Source organism: Ictalurus furcatus, chromosome 24 (genome assembly GCF_023375685.1).
Source record: "Ictalurus furcatus strain D&B chromosome 24, Billie_1.0, whole genome shotgun sequence".
Taxonomy (NCBI): domain Eukaryota; kingdom Metazoa; phylum Chordata; class Actinopteri; order Siluriformes; family Ictaluridae; genus Ictalurus; species Ictalurus furcatus.
This window is the reverse complement of record NC_071278.1, coordinates 2185012-2208407: the sequence shown is the minus strand read 5'-3', so window position 1 is coordinate 2208407 and position 23396 is coordinate 2185012. Positions and strand designations below refer to the sequence as shown.

The 23396-nt window shown below is 43.4% G+C and overlaps 1 protein-coding gene across 1 annotated transcript in view; it reads left to right on the top strand.

Annotated features, from left to right (window-relative positions):
* Positions 1–23396, top strand: part of tbcd (tubulin folding cofactor D) — a 40459-nt gene that overhangs the window by 10757 nt on the left and 6306 nt on the right. The window contains exons 14-32 of the mRNA XM_053612605.1: positions 4790–4946; positions 9369–9426; positions 9549–9578; positions 9831–9916; positions 13355–13435; positions 13568–13641; positions 14743–14860; positions 16455–16515; positions 18312–18334; positions 18441–18472; positions 19418–19480; positions 19869–19921; positions 20051–20132; positions 21302–21420; positions 21526–21617; positions 21935–22075; positions 22499–22582; positions 22936–23094; positions 23335–23396. The exon at positions 23335–23396 is cut by the window's right edge and continues 77 nt beyond it. Coding sequence (XP_053468580.1) covers positions 4790–4946; positions 9369–9426; positions 9549–9578; positions 9831–9916; positions 13355–13435; positions 13568–13641; positions 14743–14860; positions 16455–16515; positions 18312–18334; positions 18441–18472; positions 19418–19480; positions 19869–19921; positions 20051–20132; positions 21302–21420; positions 21526–21617; positions 21935–22075; positions 22499–22582; positions 22936–23094; positions 23335–23396 — 1575 coding nt within the window. The remainder of the gene's footprint in view (positions 1–4789; positions 4947–9368; positions 9427–9548; positions 9579–9830; positions 9917–13354; positions 13436–13567; positions 13642–14742; positions 14861–16454; positions 16516–18311; positions 18335–18440; positions 18473–19417; positions 19481–19868; positions 19922–20050; positions 20133–21301; positions 21421–21525; positions 21618–21934; positions 22076–22498; positions 22583–22935; positions 23095–23334) is intronic.

Genomic DNA, 23396 nt, shown 5'->3' with positions numbered 1-23396 from the left:
TGTCTGATCTTGTCCGATACCGCCTTGTTCAGAGACCCCTTCTGAGCTCGTGGTAGCACCTGTCTGGACCGGGTTATTGGACTGGTCACGGAGACAGAGGTCTAGAGGGGCATCTTCATCATCGCTTTCTGACTCCGAGGTGATCTCTTCGTCAGATATGTGGTCAGGCGTGCGGACGGATCTGTTCTGATCCTTCTTGGACAGATTTAGCGGAGCTGCTGCGTCATCACTGTCTTCATCCTCAGCTTCCTCTGATAAGGAGCCAGTGCATCGCACAGAACTGGGAGTCGGGGAAAAGATAAAAATGCGTTTGTTTATTGACTTTACTTTGCATCAAAGCAGTATAGATGTTTATGTCACGATCGTGAATTTTACCTACCTTCTTTGCTTTTGTGTGCTGCTGTCTTGCTGTTTGGTACACAGATTCCTCAATAATCTCTCTGGTTCTGTCACTGGCCCCCTTACTGGAGTGGTGCAGTCTGATTGGTAGGTAGGCTGTGGCTCACGAAGAGCAGAGTGCTGTGGGTTGATGGAATGGTGCTGATTGATATCTGTAACGCTCGGCCTGTCCGGAGACCCCGATGCAGCGCAGCCAGCCATTGGGCTCTGCCGGGTGGCCCTGTCTCCTCCGTGCTGTTGGTTCCCTCTGGCTTCTGACGGCCTGCTGTAGGAGCCTGGCTGATGGTAGAGGTACCTTCCATAGTCCCTGGGCTCAAAACCGTGGGCGAACATCTCCATGGGGATGTACCTCTGGCCCTGTAACGACGGCACGTGTTCAGGAGGATAAACACCGTAAGGTAAGGGTGGAACTTGGAGAAAGGGATGACTGTATCTGTAGGGGTATGGTTGAAGGAGAGATGGGTGACTGGGTGGGATTAGTGGTGCTGGTAGAAGGGGTCTGTTGTGCTCTTGAAGGCTCAGACAGTAGGCCGGTGGGATGTTTTGATTCTGCAAATAGGTTTGGTAAAAGGCATGTGTGGTTCTTTCGGGGAGCATGAAGGGTGGGTAATCTGCAGGGGGTTTGAGGGGCGCAGAAGTGGCTCGCTGGCCCCAGGTTGGCAAAGGGTGGAAAGAAGGGCGAACAGGGACAAGCGAAGAGGGCTGATCTGCTTTACGTGGAGGCTGAGCCTCCACGTTCTCACCTTTCCGTTGAACAGGAGAAAAGGCAGACGATGAAGTGCACTTAATCATGGTCTCAGCGGTTCCTGGATCCTTGCTTTCACTGCTGATCAGCTCAGAAGAACTTTCTGTAACGTTCTTCGCAGGACTCTCATTTCCTTCCTTATTATCTCCCCCCTCCACCTCTTGCATGGCCAACTCATCCAGCTTTTCCACAATCCTCATTTTGCCGTTAGGGTGGTCCGGTCGGATCGGACTGGGTTTAGCAGGTATCGATGGTTCCGTGTGTACTTGATTGGATGAAGTGCTGCGCTGTGGAACTCTGGATGCTTTCCCTGTCTGCTCCCCACGCTGAGACACCAGAGAGATGGAGTTCTTGCACAGGTTGTACTTCATGTGATTGAAGAGATGGGACTTGATGTTGCATGTGAAGGGACATTGGAAGCACTGGTACTTGAAGGGCTTGCCAGGAGGACGGGGAATATAATGTGGCTTCTTCGGTTTTCTCTCTTGTCGGGTTTCCATGTTGGCCCTGTTGAGGTTTATCAGTCCTGAAAGAAAGAAAGGTAAAACCACCATTATTTTTGTTAAATATCTGTTGTTGTTTTTTTGTTTTTGTTTTTTTTATATCTTAATCTAATGTGAACTGTTCCCCGGGGGCTATCTGCGTTTTTTCGCCTGGGGTACTATTTGGCAACTAGTCAGTACACATTCAAACTATGGGGCCTGTTTTGCATACACTGAGGCAGTTTTTTTCCCAGGGCTTTTTGGCTTGCGCTTTGCTGATTGTTTGATTTGCCGCACACTCCCGGCCAAGACACAGCGACAGGTAGGAGCAGTTCTGACGAAGAAATCGCAGGCCTGTGGAGACTTGCTTCTCTCCTTCAAATCCTATTCTGACGGCGTGGGAAACGGCAGACACCTGCTTCCCGTAACCCCACCTGTACGCCACTTGTGCACACACACGATGATCTTACCTGCATTCAGGACTACAGGAAGCTGCCTGCTGCTGATTAGTGATCATAACGGTACTTGATGGGTTTCAAAAGTTTGTTAATCCATACTGATGAATTCTTTCTTTTTTTTTTTTTTTTTTTAAAGAAGCATTTAAGAACTGCTCAGTTTGCACCTCTTGGTTCTTGATGACTTAAGACTTCTGCGACTTCTGATCCAGATTTACAGAGAGCTTCATGATTAGTCCAATAATTTGTGCAAAAGCAATGCAACAGAATGCTTCATTAAAGCCCTAAGAAGACTGAAGATTTAGAAGCCCCAGGGTTGGTATTGGAAGGGTGAGGATCTCGTTTTTTTTTTTTCTTCTCTTTTCTTTTTTTTTTCTTTTCCTTGAGAAGTATTACATGCAAATTCTCTGTTGTTTAAGACACTGCCCTAAGGAACCTGCTTGTCATGCATTGTCACAAAAGGTTGCCAATCCAGTTTTGGATTAGTTCTGCCGCTCCCTCCCAAGGAATAAAATTGCTTCAAGAAGTTTCTGTTGTGAAATACCTATTTTTCAGTTTCTTGTCATTATTATTATTATACGTTTTTTTTGAACGTCTTTTACAGCCTGCCTATCTTGTGATGTTAGTATTCTGTGAAATGCACTGACAAAACAATATATTAAAATGTGTATTAGTCAAGTAATAATAAATTCTGTTAAAGTATACTGTAGTGAAAGGGTTTTACAGTGAATCCAATCAAACCATTGATTAAAAAAAAAATCCTTTTGTGTTAATCTGTGACTTTTTCATTTAAAGCTAAATGCCACTTTATGCCCTATAGTGATCGGACAGGTTGGGGAATGACACCAATTTAAGCTTTCTAAACACTCTTAAAGTAGTTTTTAAATGCATAATCAAGCCCAAGTAGTTCAGAAGTAAGGTATTAGATATTTCCGAGTGTTTCCGTTAACTGTTAAAACGATCTATTATCTATAAAGAGTTTGCAGTACAGCCCCATGGGTAACAGGTGGATTTACTCCTTCATCAAAGTAAAAAAAAAAACAAAAAAAAAAACACCTGCGGCAACCGAATATACCGCATTAAATTACCTGACCGGATCCTACCATCGATTTCTGACAAGTGACTGGTGGATACAAAAAAAAAAACAAGAAAAACGATAGACTTGTTTCAGTCACGTCTAACCTCCACATGGCTACACATTTAAACCTCGGTATGCAGACGAGACTCACTCACCTGCTGTCTGACGCGGTGGTCACGGCGAGTGAACCTTCCGGACTGCGTGAAGTCGTCCTAGGCCTCGGACGACGATGTGGTCGGTGTCGAAGTGCGTGCGAGGACTACGGGCGTTGTATCTGATCGGTCCTGTATGCCTGTCTCGCTCTGTGTTGCTGTCAGTGGGGTGGAGTCTATGCCCAGGTAGAGCCCTCAGGCAACACCTCTCTAGGTAATATTAGTCAGGCCCCGAGCCACGATTCACCAGCGTGGCTCCCACAAGCCTGAGATCCTTGCCACGGCTCTTTGGCATGTGCTGCCGTGTTTGTACTGGAGTCAGGATCAGGCTCAGCAGGAAAGGGGTGTGGAGACTGTGAGGATGCACCGGGAGGATTTACATGTAGCCGAATTTCTTCTTTGCCTGACTGGTTCAGTATGGTGGGAATGTCTGGAAGGGAGTTTTTTTTTTTTTCTTCACAGATTTACACTTCTCTCAGTTAGACAAGACTGGCCTTTTATTCTGTTTCCTATGGATGTGGGGTTCTCATCATTGCATAATGGAGAAGTCCTGCATCATGACTCAGGGTTGTGAAAGCAGCTTTCATGTAAATGTTACTTACAGTATATAGCACATAATATTTAATCGGTGTTAATCGCACTTGTTCCAAAAAAACACCTGAACCCAAACAGAACGTTTGGAATACATTGACATGTTTTTTTTTTTTTTTTTTTTTTTTGCAATTTGCGTCACAGGTCCCTTTGTATTTCAAACCTTGTCTGTGAGGACTATTAATAAAGTCGTAGTTCATCTTTTGGGTGGTGCATTTCCTCCCGTCATTACTACAGTATACGGCCTGCTAAAGCAGTGGTTCTCAAAGTAGCTTATTATCATTATTATTATTATTATTATTATTATTATTATTATTTATTATCTGTTTCGACTGGCCGTTTGAATTGAAATCGTTCCAGCCAAACCTCGATTAAACAGAGGCCGGTCTTCAAATAACGTCTTGGACGTGCTTAATTCTGTTCATGGAAATTTCGCGGAAAAAAAAAAAAAAGCTCCGGGGTTACAATAATTAACCAAAATATTATAGTACATATTTAAATAATTCGCCTAATGTTTGAATAGTTGGATTATGTCCTGAAGAGGGCGGAGGGGTGGGGAGAGGGGGGTGGGGGGGATAAAACAACAGAAGACAAGCAGAACATTTTCCTGTTTTTTGGTTAAGTGTAAGAACATAGTGCATTGGAAAATAAATCATCTGGTAGACGGTGAATTTTGTACACCCTGTAGATACGGATAATCATACCGTATATATCTCTGTGGCTCCACGATGGAACCGTGTTTTTAATTTAATAGGCACTCGATATACTCACTATTTCCACTAAGCTGAAAGTATTGGCACCCCGGGCTTCGTCTCGTTTTTCAAGCGAACAAACTGACTCATCTCTAGCATTTATGTATATATATATGTGTGTGTGTGTGTGTGTAGTGGTCCCGCTGATCCTGAAGGCCCTGGTGTACGATGAGAGAAGAGGAGCCTGCAGCCTCGGTTGGAACGTACGAGACGCGGCATGTTACGTGTGCTGGGCGTTCGCCCGTGCTTACGACCCCAAAGAGCTGGAGCCGTACGTCAATCAGATCGCCAGGTAGTGACGCGACGTTTACCAGCTTCAATTTGCTTTGATGATGATGATGTTGTTTGCACAAGGTGACGTGCTAATCGGTCCATTTGTAATTCGATAATTTGTCTAGAATATCTACTTGTCATCTGTGATTGTTTCTACTTGTTAATCCAAATGCGGAAAAACTACGGCTGCAGTACATTTCATACTTTCATACTTTTTTCTCAGGAACTCTTCTGTTTTCGAAAAAAAAAAAAAAAGAAATATGATCAAAATGTGATCGTCGTGGTCAGAAATAAAATTTGGGGTGATTTTTAAAATATTCTTAAAGGTCCATTAGTGAAGATTAGTTGAGATTTGTCAAAATTAGGTCTCGAACGATTAAGTAGGTGGGGTCAGTATTTACATTTTTTTAATTATTTTTTTTCTTTGATGTTAGTTTAACATTTATGTAAGGAGAGGAGTCTCCGGTTTTCTATCAGTGGTTTCTCGGTACATCATACTGTAAGTGATGATGCGGACGTTCGACAACGTTAATCGTTAAACTTTAAACGCATCAAATCTCTGATGCGGTTCTTTAACGAATTAAAAAAGTATAATCCTTGGCAACGTGCTGTTGTGTAAAAGGAATAAAGCATGCTGTAAAAGTCGTAAACAACTACGCAATAATAGAACGTAATTCCAAACTCGTTATCCCTCATAATTTCCAAACTCCGACCTGGAACTCCGACTTGGGAACTCGGGACGGACTCCTTAACCGCGAGTTCGGCAAGTGACGTCAAAACAAAATGGCCGCCCAGAGCGTGAACAGTAAACACGGCGGCACTTCTTACCTTTGAATGAGTTACACGGTATATATCTTTTATATCTCTCAGCGTTCAGACGTATTCACTTGTTAGTCTGTGCCGCTGACTCTACGGCTCATCGTTTTGAGGAAGAAAATGTACACCGCTCATCACAGATCCTAAGAAAATACGAACAAACGACCCCGTTTCCGAGCCGAGTCGAATGAAACGTCGGTGGCGTAGGACGACCTTCATCTTCAGAAGCGTTACTTTTGGACTTGAGAGCGACCGGAGGAATTCTATACGTAAACCATGAACCAGACATTGTGGGTTTGTGTTCCTTTAGTCAGCGAGGTCTGGAGCCGCCAGGAGAACCTGTTTATTCGAGCCACACACAAGCACCTTTTGTCAGCCCTCAGATTATTCTTCGCTAAATAACGAGGCACCGCTGACTCGCACGGTCATAACCTTTAGTCTGCGTTTTCGCCCGGGTTCGCGACCGGTGAACAGGAGCTGAAACAATTCCATATGTCGCATTTCCTCCCTCATTTGAACACGCCGGTTGATGCTGCAGGCGCCATGAAAGCTGATTTACAGGCCTGTAAGTGTATAAATACCTTGCAGGGAATGAGCTTTTGTCTCTTTTTGTCCTGGAGGAATGCTCAAGAGTTTTGTCGCAGGCACGTCTGCTTGTGGCCTGAAACCAGTTTTTAACGCCTCTCCCAGTTCTTAATCTCTCAATCACACCCTTTAATTTATTTACACTGGTTTCTGTGTGTGTGTGTGTGTGTGTGTATATATATGTATGTGTCTGTGTGTGTGTCTATAAATATATATAAATATACACGTGTGTATATACACACACACACACACACACACACTACCAGTCAAAAGTTTAGACACACTCATTCTTTATTTAAAAAAATTTTCCCTACATTTTAGAAGAATAATAAAGTCATAAAACTCAGGAGTAACACAAATGGAACTATGGGAATTATGTTGTGATTAAAAAAAAAAAAAAAAATCCAAAATAAATTGAATTAATTTAGTATTTTAGCATCTTCCAAAAAAAAAGTAGACACCTTTTTCACCTAGAGTTTCCAGAAATGTATTCTTGGTGTTTTCTGGAGCGATGTCTTGAGGAATTTCCCGGAGATGATTTTTAAACAGTATTAAAGGAGTTCCCACCGACGCCGGACTCTTCTCCACTTATCGGCTGCTTTTCGGAATATTTCGCTCCGAGTCGTCCGTTTAAAATAAGCGTTTATTTATTTATTTATTTTTGTAAATAAAATGTTAGGTCATGCAGCAGTCCTAAACCGTGTATGTTTTGTGCATGTAAAAGCCGTGTTTTATTAGAAAATGATGTTTTCTGTCATTTCACTCATCAGCATTTATTTCCTTAAGCTCGGGTACAATACGCTATCTTTTTTTCGGCACGAAAACAATCCATTTACTTATTATTATTATTATTATTATAAGAAGATAAAGTTAATTCATATGACATTCAGTTTAAAATAATGAAAAGAATATCATCTAAAGAACATGGATGCACATGAAGGGGTTAAAAATCTGTGTAAAGTTTTGGTGTGTGTTGTGTTGTTTCTCTCTCTCTCTCTCTCTCTCTCTCTCTCTCTCTCTCTCTCTTTCTCTCTCTTTAAAGGACTTTTTGACCTCGCACCCTCCAAGTAATCTCTGCTAATCTTTTAGTTTAAATATTATACGTAAAACATGTATGTACCGCTAGGAGCAAAAGTTTGCATCCCCTAAGACATCAAAGAATGATCATTTATAGGAGCATCATATTGAGTTTATTACACTTCAAGGTCAGAGAGTGGATGTACAGATCAGTTGAAAAGTTTTCACCCCCCTCCCCCACCCCCAATACTTCCCCTTTAATCCCCTAACAAACTGCAAGCAGAACTGCTGCATAAAGAAAGGAAAAAAAAAAAAACGTTGAATCTCTAAAATAGTTAAATCATTTATAAAATTTCATTTCAGAATACTTAGATAAAAAATTTAGCATCTTTTAATATTTCTTAATTATTTAAAAAAAAATGACCGACTAACGATACCGCATATTTTTAAAAAAATATTTATTTCCCTTTTTGTCACTTTGTAGGAGACTCGGAGCAGGAAATCTAAATCAGTGTGTGTTTATTTGAAAAGACGTGCTGCAGGAGAAGGAGGATGATGATGAAATGCTTAAAAAGACAAAAAAAAAAAAAAAAAAAAAGGGTGCCATGTGATGTGTGATTCGTCGTCGTGCCTTCCCTCCTCCCCTCCCGGCTCCAGAGGCAAGTGTGGACGCATCCACAACCGACTCTGCTTTAGTTTGTCACTCTCCCCTCCCCTCTCCTCCACAGCGCTCCGTTTCCTCGCACGCTGCCAGGTTTCGACTCGGTGCTGTGGTTTCGGTCACCTTCTCGCTCGAGCTTGTTGCGTCCTGTCGTCTCTTCCCGGCACCCTCGTGCTCTCGCTCGCTCTGCACACGCTCCACGCTCGGATCCTTTCCACACTTTCAGACCTCACGCCTTCTTTACGCGAACGCGTGATCCGAGGTCACGCTTTTACTGCCGTAAATATCAGATTTGTCAACAAATCACGTCAGACGTGTCGATACGCCCAAACTGATTGGAATAAAACCGTAGCGAAATATTACATTTTAAACCCAAAACAACAACAGAGAAGGAGTGCAGGCTTAAAAACTTTTTTCTTTTTTCTTTCCCTTTTCTTCTTCTTTTTTTTTTTTGTGTCGCTCCAGGCCAGCCGTCAAAACTTGGTTTGAGAATGTTTTTTTTTTCTTTTTCTTATTCAACACCGCCAGCAGCACATCTTCCTCAAGCCTCAAGTCTTTCTGTGTGTGTGTGTGTGTGTGTGTGTGTGTGTGTGTTGTGGGAATCCCTCACGGGCACGTTCACACAGCATGTCAGCATGGTGGGTAGAAAGAGAGCCAGGACAGGGTGATAGTGGTGCTACGGGAGAGGAAAAAGGGGGGAGAAAAAAACAAACAAAAGAAGAATTTCATCACCATCGGAGCTGAATGTGCCGCTGGAGGACGAGTTATTGTCGCCCGTCATGCAGCTCTGTTCAGACATTGCACAACGACGCCATTCCCAGGTGCCGAAACTCATTAGGCAAATCCCAAAATGATGTCACGGTTTCAGTGTCGGTGTCGCCGACTAATAAACTGACTTTAAAGGAAATTGAGGAACGTAGGGGAAAGTGTTTCATCCGTTCTCCTTCACACCTTACCTTATAAAAATGTACTTTTTATCCATTTTGTAGTTACGTTTAATGTTCGTCCACGAAACGAGTCAGTTCCTGTGGTCGCTCTTGTTCTAGCCGCTATGAACAGACTAAATTACTGTAGCTTGTCGTGCGACTGAGAAACCTCAAGGATTTACCTCTGACACTGGAGACTCCTTCCATAAATGTTCAGTAAACATCCCCTGACACTACTGCCAGAGCTGCTGTTCTAGAGAACACCTTCTGACCAATCAGAAGGTGTGGTGTGGTGTAATACGGTAGTAGTGTGTAGTGTGGAGTTACATCAACGACTGTTAAGGCAATTGAGCACGTACACGAGTGCACAGCTGTAACACATCTGTAACAGTGCAGCTTCTTTCCCTTCGTCTTTCCCCTTCTCTTCTTCTCTCAGCGCGCTGGTCATCGTCGCCCTCTTCGACCGCAACGTCAGCTGCAGGAAAGCCGCCTCGGTGAGTTGTTTGTTTGTTTATTTATTTATTTATTTATTTATTGAGGACCTTTGTTTTAAAATAGAGAGAGAGAGAGAGAGGGAGGAAAAAAAACAAATTAAACAGTTTGTTCTCTTTTGCAGGCTGCTTTCCAAGAAAACGTCGGCAGGCAGGTAGGAGCAGACACACACACACACACACACACACACACACACACACAAGCATCAGTTCACATGTTAGAATCAGACAAAAAACACACGAGCAGCTGAAGCGTAACTGTAATCCGACACCCTCACACGCATTTACTGTTGAACTCTCGTCTCCTTCTCGAGATTTTATTTATTTATTTATTTATTTATTTGCTCTGCTCTGTGTCGAGTGAGCGGATTAGCGGCCATGATGAACTCTGAGATTTCTGTCCTCAGGGCACGTTCCCACACGGCATCGATATCCTAACAGCCGCAGATTACTTCGCCGTCGGGAACCTGAACAACTGCTACCTGACCATCAGGTAAGAAACGGAGACGGCCGTCGAGGAAAAAAAATATGTAAAGGCTTAGCGATTTAAAAAAAAATAATAATAAAAATTCCTTTAAAAAAAATAAATAAATAAAAATCTGAAATGCAATCCACAAAAATCTTTTTCATTTTAGGAATTTAAATGTAGGACTTGTTTGAACTCTTTCCTGAAATAATGAGAGAGATATATATATATATATATATATATATATATATATATATATATATATATATATATATATATATATAATGTATATGAAATTTCTTTTTAAACACATATATGATAATTAAGCGTAATTTCTAGATATTTTTTACTCAGCTCAAGCTGTAAATTTTCTTATTTTCTTTTGGAAGATCATTTTTACTTATTTTATTAAGCGCTTCGAGCAAAAACAACAACAACAACAACAACAAAAAAAAATGGCCACTTAGCACGTGAAATTATCTAAAATATATTACAATAAACCAAAAAAAAACCGAATATATAAAAATGATTCGGCTTATTTCTAGACATTTTTACTGATTTCAAGCTTGAAACAGTTTTCTATTGGCAGATCATTTAGCTTCTTTCGCTTAAATGTAGCAAAATGACCTCCCAGTGATATAAAACTCTTTCAAAAAATATCTAAAAATAAGTTTAATGAGCTTACATTTGGTTTATTTTACTGTAATAACAGGAATTAGAGTATAAACAGATAAGTTTGACTATATTCGTGATATTTCCACTCGCTGTGATGTTTCTGCAGTGCAACAGAATAAACGTTTCCAGCTTGAAATGAGGTCTTATGTGTGTTCTATAATAATCTCGTCATGAGAAATATCTGATCACCTTGTCTTTATTCATGACGCCTTCGCTTGCTGAGATGCTCGTGCTAATTTGTCCGAATTATAATAAACTGTATGAGAGTTATTAGTAGCTCGTCTGCGGACAAGCGAGTCCGGTTATCTAGAAAAAAATTCACGATCCGACGCTTTCGAATTCCGAATTCGTTCCGATGAAACCGAGCCAAACAATCCATCGTCGTCAAACTGCGACGTTGATGCGCTTCGCTAGCTGACTAGCTCGCCGTTACGCTAGCTAACGTAGCCACTTTTTAGCCTCGTCAAACCAAAGCATGGGTCTGGGCAGCACTCTGGCGTGTTTATGATGGTAACTTTACGGTTATTCGTACGCTGTAGCTTTACGATTTCCCTGAGAACTAAGAGGAACAAACACCGTTCCAGCGTCACGATACCCGTGTACACAAACCGAGCTCCATGAAGACACAGTGTGTGAAGGGTGGAGGAAGGTAGAAGATCTCGAGTGTCCTGTACAGAGTCCTGACCTCAACCCTACTGAACACCTTTGGGATGAACTGGAACTGGAGTCTCCTTACATCATCAGCGCCCGACCTCAACCTCACGAACGCTCTCGTAGCTGAACGAACACAAATCCCCACAAGCCACGCCCTAAAATCTAACAGAACGCCTTCCCAAAATAGTAGAGCTTATTATAACAGCAAAGGGAGGAATAAATCTGGAATGAGATGTTCTATAAGCATATACAGTGCCCTCCAATAATATTGGCACCCTTTGGTAAATATGAGCATAAGAAGGCTGTGAAAAATTGTCTTTATTGTTTAACCTTTTGATCTTTTGGTCAAAAAATTCACAAAAATACTCTGATCTCATGGATATCAAACAATTACGAACACAACACAGGATTAGCCAAAAAAAAGTCTCTGTTAAATATAGGTGTGCAACAATTATTGGCACCCTTTGAGTCAGTACTTTGTGCTAGCTCGCTTTGCCAAGATAACAGCACTGAGTCTTCTCCTATAATGCCTGATGAGGTTGGAGAATACATGGTGAGGGATCTGAGAGCGTTCCTCCATACAGAACCTCTCCAGATCCTTCACATTTGGAGGTCCACGCTGGTGGACTCTCCTCTTCAGTTCACCCCACAGGTGTTCTATGGGGTTCAGGTCAGGGGACTGGGATGGTCATGGCAGGACCTTGATGTTGTGGTCAGTAAACCATTTCTGTGTTGATTTTGATGATGTTTTGGATCATCGTCCTGCTGGAAGATCCAACCACGGCCCATTTGAAGCTTTCCGGCAGAGGCAGTTGCTGAAGGTTGAAGGGCAGGTCTGTCTTCCTTCGGGGTAAAATGACACCGAGCGAGCCGTCGAGCTGCTGCTTCAGTAATGTGGAAAATTCTAGCCTCAGGGAGCAAAGTCGACAATTGCAGCAGTGGAAATAGTTTTTAATGGGTTTTTTTGTTGTTTTTTTTTTTTGATAAAATCGAATATTCAAAGCAGCACCATAGACACTTGATTAGAGATCGCTGTACACACTGTGTGCAGTTTGTGCTGTTTAGATTCGAATTTAACCTTAACGTGAAGCATGAGTAGGAGCTCGCGGACGTCTAAACCTGGCATGTGTGGAATTTATTTAAAGGAAAGGAAGAAAAAAACAAAACAAGCCCGTGTAGATTCAACAGCAGCATGGAAAATTACTATAAGGAACGCTTCTTTATTATTCCTGTTCTTTGTGCCAGCAAAATATTTTATATTGTTTTATTTTTTTGGTTTTATATTGTTTTGTTTTTTTATTTATTATAATAACGTGCTCTCTAATTCTCTAATGGAGGCTTAGTGGATAGCAGGTTTGCCTCGCGCCTCCAGGGTTGGGGGTTGGAATCCCATGCACGGAACTCGCGTGTTCTAACCGTCCTACGCTGGGTTTCCTCTGGGTTCTCCGGTTTCCTCCCCCAGTCCAAAGACATGCGTTGTAGGCTGATTGGCACGTCCAAGTTGTCTGTAGTGTGTGCGATTGTGCCCTGTAATGGGTTGGCACCCCGTCCAGGATGTCCCCCATCTTGCGCCCCGTGTCCCCTTGGATAGGCTCATCGGTTTTATTATGTAGGCATGATTTGGCCTTGAGACATGCGTTAAACTGTGTCTCGCTGCAGAGAACAACATTTCAATTGTAAATCCACTTGTAGATTCATGGTCTAGTATTGACTAGAATGTACTCAACTCTTAAGTAACACACCATGCAGATCCAAACAAACATATTCATCGTATTTGGCTGCTGAGATTAATATTCAAATAACTGCGTTATTTTCAGAACATGATCCTAAATAAACTACTCACGAGCGTATTCATGAATGAAAATCTCCTTTAGACGATCCATATCGGGACTTATTTATTTATTTACTTCCTTACTTACTTACTTACTTATTTATTTGTTAATTGTTATATATTTTTTATTAGCGCCGTGGCCACCTCATGGTCGCATTGTGCGTCCTCGTGGTTCCTCGTGTTAATATTTCAGTATTCGGTAATGCCGAGTCCTGATTGAATCGTTTCGGTCACGTGTCAATCACCGTGTGAAACTTCTACATGTGATATCACTACCACTACTCGTGTTGCGTCTCTTCTCCCAGCGTCTACGTAGCGGGTTTTGAGGAGTACACCAAGCCGATGATCGACCACCTGGTGACCAGGAAAATAAACCACTGGAACAGGTAAGGAGGAGGATAACACCTGTCCAGCTGTGGATTTGAAGGTAATGTCAGTAAGGTGTGGAATTAAAAGAGCTTTGTTTTGTGTGTGTGTGGTGTGTGTGTGTGTGTGTGTGTGTGTGTGTGTGTGTTCAGGGCGATTCGAGAGCTGGCCACCAAAGCGCTGCACAACCTCACGCCACAGGCTCCGGATTACATGGCCGACACAGGTGATGATCTAGAAGTAGTCTTAACGATTCGCTTCCGGATCGAGTGCGTACGGTGGTGCTTGAAAGTTTGTGAACCCATTCGGCGTAAATGTGACCTAAAACTTCATCAGATTTTCACTAGAAGTCCTAAAAGTAGACAAAGAGAACCCAATTAAACAAATGAGATAAAAATTATTATACTTGGTCATTTATTTATTGAGGGAAATGGTACAATATTACATATGTGTGAGGGGTAAAAGTGTGTGAACCGTTGCTGTCAGTATGTGGTGTGAGCTCCTTGTGCAGGAATAACTGCAGATAAACGTCTGGGGTAAGTGTCGATCAGTCCTGCACGTCGGCTCGGAGGAGTTTTATCCCGTTCCTCAGAACAGAACGGCTTCATCTCTGGATGTTGGTGTGTTTCCTCACAGGAACTGCTCGCTTCAGGTTCTTCCACAACGTTTCTATTGGATTAAGGTCAGGACTTTGACTCGGCCGTTCCAAAACATTCACTTTATTCTTCTTTAACCGTTCTTTAGTAGAACGACTGCATGACCCACTTTCTTGTCAGATTCAGATCATGGACAGATGTCCCGACATTTTCCTTTAGAGTTCGCTGGTATACTTCAGAATTTATTGTTCCATCAGTGAAGGTGAGTCGTCCTGGTCCAGATGCAGCAAAACCGTCCCAAACCATGACACTGCCACCACCATGTTTCACAGATGGGGTCAGGTTCTTATCCTGGAGTGCAGCGTTTTCCTTTCTCCAAACATAACGCTTCTCATTTAAACCGGAAAGTTCTATTTAGGTCTCATCCGTCCACAAAACGTTCTTCCAATAGCGTTCTGGATTGTCCACGTGATCTTTAGCAAACTGCCGACAGGCAGCAGTGTTCTTTTGGGAGAGCGGTGGCGTTCTTCTTGCAACCCTTCCATGCACACCGTTGTTGTTTGGTGTTCTCCTGACTCGTGTAGTCAAATGGAACACGTTATGCATAATTTTACGTGTTATTAGCTATTGAATTCCTCCTCCATGTCGGGACTGCACATTATTATTGGCATGTCTGTGATGATGATGATGATGATGATAATGATGGCCACCATCACTTTCTTCTCTTTCAGTTTTTCCGCAGCTGTTGCCGATGGCGACAGGGATGGACATGTTCGGTCGCCATGGAGCGATATTGGCCTGTTCCGAGATCACACACGCCCTCTATAAGCTCGCCGCTCAGAGCGACAGGTGAAGCCCCGCCCCTTTTCCCTTCCTAATTATTTAGGATTAATCATGCAATTAAAACATGCCACGACAGGTCGAGGGCTGTGACGTTGTGTTCAGGCGTGGATTTGGATCTGACTGTGCAGACCGGGTGTACAAATGTGTTAGGATGCTGTCTTGCCATCACGAGCCACCAGAATAGTGCTGACGTGCCTTTTTTTTATTTTTTTAAATGTGTAAATCTACTGTGGAAGGGTTGGGCGGAGTCATCCTGGAATATGCCACGCCCATCAGGATAGAAATGTTTCGTCATGGTGCAAAGTCGTTCAGTTAGAAGAACTGCAGTGTATCTGCTTCACGTGGAGCCAAACCGTGCGAGCAAAAATAAATACCCCTCCGCCCCCTTACAGTATAACAGCAGAACAGAGCCACCAGGGTTTTTCCTTTAATTTGCCACCTGTCTGAACTTTATGTTCATCAGGACATCTGTTAGTGATGTCAGGTGGGCGGGGCTAAATACTAGAGCTTAAAATCGAGCAAATATTGCGCAATAATGGATTTGATTAGGACTCGTTTCAGAAGCGATGATGAAGGAATAAAGCTTGAGGTAGTAGTTAAGGTGTGCATCCCCGCTTCGTTATCAGGTGTGTTTGAGACGAGCGATTATTCAGAACAGAACAGACTGTAAATGATTGTACATTAAATATCAGGAGCCTGCACACACCTGTTCAGCGATTTATTTATTTATTTTAATGTCTCTGTCTACGCCTGCATACAATTGCTCCCATGAAGCAATTAGTACTAAAATATGTGTCATAGACAGGAAATATCGCTCTTTAAGGCTGTACAGATGTTCCTCTTAAGCATACATGCTACTACTGGGCAAATTAGCTTAGAGCGTCACTTTATCAATGCTAAGCATCTGATATATAAGGAATAAAACGCTAGAGGATATGCTGTTACGGGGAAAATAATGACGCAGAGTGAATTAACAAAAGTTAGCCTGTATTTAAAAAATGTTTAGTGACGATGAATGGTAGTCTTTTGCCCACAGACTCCTCTAGATATCGTTTTGCGTACATCAGACCTTCACTTTTGTGATGAGGTCACAGGAAAGGATTCCTTCTGATGACTCTTCCATGCAGATCAGATTCTTGTGAAGGTGATCACGACCGCTCGTATGTCCGCTAAACCTTCCCGCAGGTCCTCGGTGACATGTGGACGTTTTGCTTTGCATTTCCTGTCAAGACTAATTAGGTGGACCGTACAAGTCCCTGTGAATGAATGAGCTGTGACTCTAGAAATGATCATGTATTAAAATAAGCGCATTATTGTAATCGTAGGGATTTGCAGCTGTACTACTGTCTAATTTTTTTTTATTTTTTTAAACCCTCCTGACCAATCAGAATCCAGAATTCATCAGCGCTGTGGTGTAAAATGTCCTGCAGATTCCTACATCCACATAACAACCAGTAATCATCCGTCAGCATCGCATGTGTTTTCACGGAGATGAATCGGTGTAGCGTTATAGCGCGATTTCGGAGGGAGACGTGTAGCTTGTTTTCTTGTTTTCACATCACTATACTGTACTATATGTACATACATTTCTTTTTTCCAGACCAGTCACTGACTTCCTGTCCTCAGAATCCATCGAGGGTCTCAAAGCCATTCACCAAACGGTCAGTAAATGTGTTCACCTTTTTTTTATTTATTTATTTTTATTTATATATATATGTAAGCTTTCCCATATGTAACATGAACATTACGTGTGTAACACACAGTACCATCACCCAGGTGTAATACTAATACACTGTACTAAACACACACTTTTGACATTGAAAAGCATTTCACGCATGCTTTCTAAAGTAAAACAGGGGGACGCTGTGACACGTGACGGCGTATTCCTACTGGGGTCGGCGAAAATGCTTTTCCCTCGTTCTTCAACGTTATTCCATGAAAATCTTTTAGGGAATTATAATTATGTTGTATTTTTATTTATGGATGTTGGAATTATAACGAGATGGCACTTAAAAGACTCTGTTTTGGTTCGCAGCAGCACGTGTCGAACGCTCGGTTCAGAAAAGAAGCACAGCTAGCTTGTTTATTGCTCCGTCACGTCAGATAGAAACCTCGCCCGAAATGTCCTGCTTGAGATGGATCAGGAACTCGAGCGATGTAGCTGAGGAACTGAGGAACTGAGGACGTTTAGTAGCTGAATAAAATTTGCTGTCCGGCGTCTTTGACGGGATGTGTTAGCGGGGTCATCGTTATAGGGTTCACGTTTAATAATAAGCCACGCCCACTTTGTGTTCAAATCCGAATGCAGATACGGATATTAGGAGCAAAGCGCTAGTAGTTTTTGCATTTATAAAGCCGTTAGGAAGCGCCGTTAACACCTACTACACTTATACGCTGGACAGAAGGATGATTAACATCCCGGGCAGGAACTCACGAGATTTCATCCCGTTACTCAGAACAGCGCGTAATTTAAAACGCACCCATTATGGTTTTGAAACGTGCCTAACTTTGTTTTGAAGTTTGTTTACGATAGATTTACACGCATCCGAGGTCAAAGAACACTTTAACGTGCTCATGATTTAAACTGCAGCGTTACTTTTTTCCCCCCAGTGTCACAAACGACTCGTTAAATGATCCGTTCTAAAGGATTCGTTCTAAACTCCTCTGTTCAGAGAGCATACTCTGCTCTGATTGGTCAGACGTCCCAGTCTGTCGTGATTGGTCTACCGCTGTCAGCGAGCGGCCGATGAAGACCAGAGGCGGGGGTTTTTGTTACGAACCTACGTAGGTTCGTACAGGCTGTAAAGTCTGGAATCACTAACGAGTCGATTCAGCTGTTCAGAATCGATTCCTTCTTTTGGGAGTCAGTAACTCCGTTTGTCGTGCGCTTCGAATTTTTGAAACTTTGTAGACTTTTTACATTCACAAACAGCTACGTATATAACACACTACATGAAAGGGAATATTTGAAAAAGCATAATAGGTGCACTTTAAATTATGAATGTTTACTGTATTTCTGGAGTTTTCTATTAAATTTTTTATTTTTTTGGACTACAGTAACTGAAACGTCAGATAGATTGGGGGGGGGGGGTGTCACTGTTTTCCTTTCTTTCATTCTCTCTCTCTCTTTTTTTTTTGTTTTTTCTTCTTTCAGTGCTTCATTAATTGCTTGCGTATGCACAGGAAATAAATAAATAAAAGAAAGGCCTGTGTATCGTCACGAAGCGTGCTTCTGTCTAATCTCCATTTCCTTCGATGCGTGTCCTCCAGCGCAGCGAGTGTCCGGATTCCCGCCGAGTCTTTTAGAATTCCCCCAGCAGTCCGTTTCTGATTTTGTGTCATTATTGCAGTTTGGACTTTTCTTTCTTTGCGTGTGATTTTGTATTTGAAACACCGTCCAAGTCGTTGCCGGCGTCTGAAATCTGAACTTCTCCTTCTCCCTCTTTCCTCCGGGCAGCTCTCGGACAGGAAGCAGTACAGGTGAGCGTCTCTACAGACCCACACACGAACACCTTCGCCTGCGTTTGACAAACGGCGAACACCTGACTTCTTTATTGCTAATCTCTCGGTGTTTCTTTCTCCGCAGGGGGTTTGGTGGAGAGCTGATGAGGCCAGCGGGTAACATTTATAACTCGGACTCTACTCCTTAAGCTCTGCGTTTCTCACAGTGCAAGCTTACGCAATACCTTCATTTAATATTTACTAATTAGTCAAGTGTAGTGTTTGATATACGGGGAAGATTTGTATTGTTATTACACTGAGATGCTCTCCTCTTCCTCCTCCTTCTCCTGTTCCTCCTCCTCCTCTTCCTCCTTCTTCTCCTCTTCTTCCTCCTTATCCTGTTCCTCCTCCTACTGCTCTTCCTACTCTTCCTCCTGCTGCTCTTCCTACTCCCCCTCTTCCTCCTCCTCCTCCTCTTCCTCCTACTGCTCTTCCTACTCCCCCTCTTCCTCCTCCTCCTCCTCCTCCTCTTCCTCCTACTGCTCTTCCTACTCCCCCTCTTCCTTCTCCTCTTCCTCTTACTGCTCTTCCTACTCCCCCTCTTCCTCCTCCTCCTCCTTCTCCTCTTCCTCCTACTGCTCTTACTACTCCCCCTCTTCCTCCTCCTCCTCCTCTTCCTCCTACTGCTCTTCCTACTCCCCCTCTTCCTCCTCCTTCTCCTCTTCCTCCTACTGCTCTTCCTACTCCCCCTCTTCCTCCTCCTCCTCCTCCTCCTCCTCCTCTTCCTCCTACTGCTCTTCCTACTCCCCCTCTTCCTCCTCCTCCTCCTCCTCCTCCTCCTCTTCCTCCTACTGCTCTTCCTACTCCCCCTCTTCCTCCTCCTTCTCCTCTTCCCCCTACTGCTCTTCCTCTTCCTCCTCCTCCTCCTCTTCCTCCTCCTCCTCCTCTTCCTCCTACTGCTCTTCCTCCTCCTCTTCCTCCTACTGCTCTTCCTACTCCTCCTCCTCTTCATCCTCTTCTCCTACTGCTCCTCTTCCTCCTCCTCCTCCTTCTCTTCCTCCTCTTCCTCCTCCTCCTCCTTCTCTTCCTCCTCTTCTTCCTCCTCCTCTGTTCCATGTGCAGTGTGTCTCCTCATCGAGAAACTGTCGCTCTCCAGAATGCCTTTTAAAGACGACCCAGTCATCAGTAAGTTAACTGTCTGTGTGTCTGTCTGTCTGTCTGGCTTTTGGTCTCCCTGTCTGTCTGACCAAAGGTAAACGTATTAAAATATTTTAAAAACATTTAATCACACACACACACACACACACACACACACACACACACGCGTGCGCACACATGCCTGTGGCTATAAATCGCATTATTCGTACATTAAACCTAACATTGAACTCTTACTGTATGCATTTGAACTCGTATTCGGCACGATTTGTTCAAACTAAATCGCACACCGTACACACACTTCGGATCACGTGTGACAGCCACCAGTCATGTTTGTGTTCTTGCCTCAGGAACAGTGAATGAGCTCATGAGTGTGATTGAAAATGACGCGGTCATAACGTGAGTCACTGTGTTACAGACGGCTGGCAGTCGCTCATAGACGACAGTCTGAACACCAAGCAGAACATCCAGGTAGAGTGACATCATTACACACACTCACGCACACACACACTCGACCAGTCTGATGTGCCCTGTTGGTGTCCTTCTTGTTGGTTTTAATCTGTGTGTGTGTGTGTGTGTGTGTGTGTGTTCTCTGTGCAGGAGGCAGCGGTCTCTGCTCTTGCGGCTCTGTGTCAGCAGTATTATCAGGTCCAGCCCGGGGTGGCAGACTCACACATGCAAGGTACATAAAGCCTCGTACACGCTTCACCATGGCACTTCGTTTAAGTTCACAGCCTACAAACATTTTCTTATGATCATTGTTACAATAGTGATTAGAGTCAGGCATGTAACCGTCTCGTCCCTTGTATGTCTTTATTAATAACGGACACACAAATATTGTTTTTTTTTTTTAAATATACTTTGTATATATAAATGAAAAAAATGTTTTCTGTTTAAAGATCCAGAAGTATGAGAATCCCACCATATCTCTGGATATTCAGCTTCATTAAAACTGATTCTGTCTCAGAATCACAAACAAACAAACATATTAAATATAACAATAGCCCTATTCAGATGGGATTACATTTGACATGGACTGATTCCATCGTTTGTTTGTGTTTGTGTGTGCGTGTGTGTGTGTGTGTGTGTGTGTGTATAAGTGTTAATAAAACAGATTTGCTTTTTCAGCTGAATTTGACTCGGTAGAATTGATTCAATGGAGCTGATTCACTTGTCACACTGCATTTGACTCTGCAAAATTGATACCCTTGACTCGATAAAGCTGATTTGTTTTTCTCATTGACACTGACTCGGTAAAATTGACTGATTCACTTGAAGTTGATTCGATACAATTTGTGAATGCGAGTTGATAAAGCTGATTTGTTTGTCCATCTGAAGTTAACTCAGTAAAGGTGATTCAGTGGAGCTGATTCATTAAGCTGATTGATTGATTGATTCACACTGAATTTGTCTCAGTAAAGTCGACTCAGTGGAGCCGATTCACTTGAAGTTGATTCGATGCAATTTATGACTGCGAGTTGATATAGCTGATTTGTTTGATTTGTTAGTAAAGTTGATTCTGCGGAGATGATTTCACTAAATGGAGCTGAGTCATAAAGCTGATTTGTTTGTTTGTTTATTCACACTGCATTTGACTCTGTAAAGTCGACTCGGTGGAACTGATTCAGATTCACTCGAAGTTGACTCAGTAAAAATGATTTACTTGACTTGATAAAGTTTGTCACAATGAATTTGACTCAGTAAAATTGATTCAGAGGAATTGATTCATTGATCACAGTAAAGCTGACTCAATGAAGCTGATTCAGTAAGATTTCAGGTAGACGGTACCTTTTAAGCTGATGTGATTCTGTCAATATTTGTGTGTGTGTGTGTGTGTGTGTGTGAGAACAGAACAGTTGCTCGGTCACTACCTATCTGGTCTGAAGAGTGCTGAGGTCCAGATGCGCTGCGGCTGCGCTTTAGCGTTAGGTTCTCTCCCGGACTTCATGATCCGCAACCAACTGCAGCGGGTGAGAACCTCGAAAGGACCGGCACAAACAGGAACCAATGGTACTTAGTGTTCTAGGTCATTTTGTCACGGTGGTGTGTGTGTCTGTGTGTGTGTGTGTGTTCAGGTGTTAAACGGACTTCAGGAAGCCTGCAGAGTCCCAAAGAAGGAAGACAGTTTTACGGAGTCCAGGAGAGACGCAGTCTTGGCTCTGGCTCGGTGAGTCGCCCTGTTTGTTCCTCCTCTCCACCCTCCCGTCCCTTCTCTTCACCTCACCCTCCTCTTATTCCTCCTTCCTCCTCTCCTTCTTCCCGTCTCCTCTCCCCTCCTTCTTTTCTCCTCTGCTTTCCCTTCTCTCCTCTGTCTTTTCTCTCCTCCTGTGTGTATTAATGTCCGTGACTCTCGTACCTGCCCGACCTGAAATTCACCATTTCTCTGCGTGATGCATCACGATCTGTCTGCTTTGTCTAAGCCTGTGCGTGTGTGTGTGTGTGTGTGTGTGTGTGTGTGTGTGTGTGTGTTTTTCTGTTTCTTAGGGTGTGTGTAACCGTAGGAGTGTGTGCCCAGGCCAGTCCGGACAGCGCAGTGTGTGAGGGAAACGTGAGCGGTGTGTATGAAACCCTGTTTGAGTGCATGAACGATTACACTACGGACAGCCGAGGAGACGTGGGGGCCTGGTGAGGACTGGAGCTGAGGCATACGTCGAGAAAACACACACACAAAACACACACACACACACGCGCACACACACACACACACACACGCACGCACACGCACGCACCTTTATGACCTGAGCATTAAGAGCTTTAACACAGGAGAACCTCACTTTTACATCATATCACAGACTTTCCATAATTCCTTCCAATCCCTGTATACTCTCACCAGCCACTTTATTAGGAACACCATCCTAGCACTGCTGAGTACCTCTTCTCTCAGTATAGTCACGTTTCATTGGATCATTTCATGATTTGAGCACGAGTGCGTGTGTTTCTAATAAAGTGGCCAGTGAGTGTATATCAGTATATCTGTTCTGATATTTCAGGAGTGACGTAGGTGTAATCAGGCTTGATCTTTTGACTCTCTCACCCGCCGTGTTCTAGGGTGCGTGCGGCGGCCATGACGGGTTTACAGGATGTGACGCTACAGGTTGCAGGCTCCGCCCCCAACCTCCTGTCTCCTGCCGTGTGAGTCTCTCTCTCTCTCTCTCTCTCTCTCTCTCTCTCACTCTCTCGCTCGCTTATTTTTTATCGAGGAAGTTGTCAACGTTGCTCTTGTATCGTTTTCGTAAACTCCTGAAAACTCCACGTGGTCCGACGGTGTGAGGTTTTTTTTTAAGGGGGGATTTAATTCAAGTCAAAAATAATTGGGATAATGCGTACTCGTAATCAGACACACACTTGGGGAAAGAACACACACACGTGATAATTGGTGTTTCTTGGTTGGGATGTGTGCTCTCTCTTTCTCTCCGACTCTGACACCTCCTGTTCTCCATCTTGTCCCCCTCTCCGTGTATGTGTGTGTGTGTGTGTGTGTGTAGTTGCCAGCGGATGATGCTCTGTCTGGCCCAGCAGGCTGCAGAGAAGATCGACCGTTACAGAGCGCACGCCGGAGCCGTGTTCCTCCGCCTGCTCCACAGCACCGACCCTGCAGTACCTCACATCCCCCACCAGGAGGAGCTGCTCAACATCTTCCCTCTGTGAGCACCTCAGGCTGTGTCTGTGTCTGTGTGTGTGTGTGTGTGTCTGTGTGTGTGTGTGTGTCTGTGTGTGTATGGGCAAGTTCTTATCTGGATCCTTTCTTATCATCTGTATCTCTGTGTGTGTGTGTGTGTGTGTGTGTGTGTGTGTGTGTGTGTGTGTGTGTATGGGCAAGTTTCTTATCTGGATCGTTTCTTATCATCTGTATCTCTGTGTGTGCGTGTGTGTGTGTTTTGTAGAGGTGTTGTGAAGTCTCTGAACTGGAGCGCGGCGTCTCAGGCCTTTCCTCACGTCACGCGGC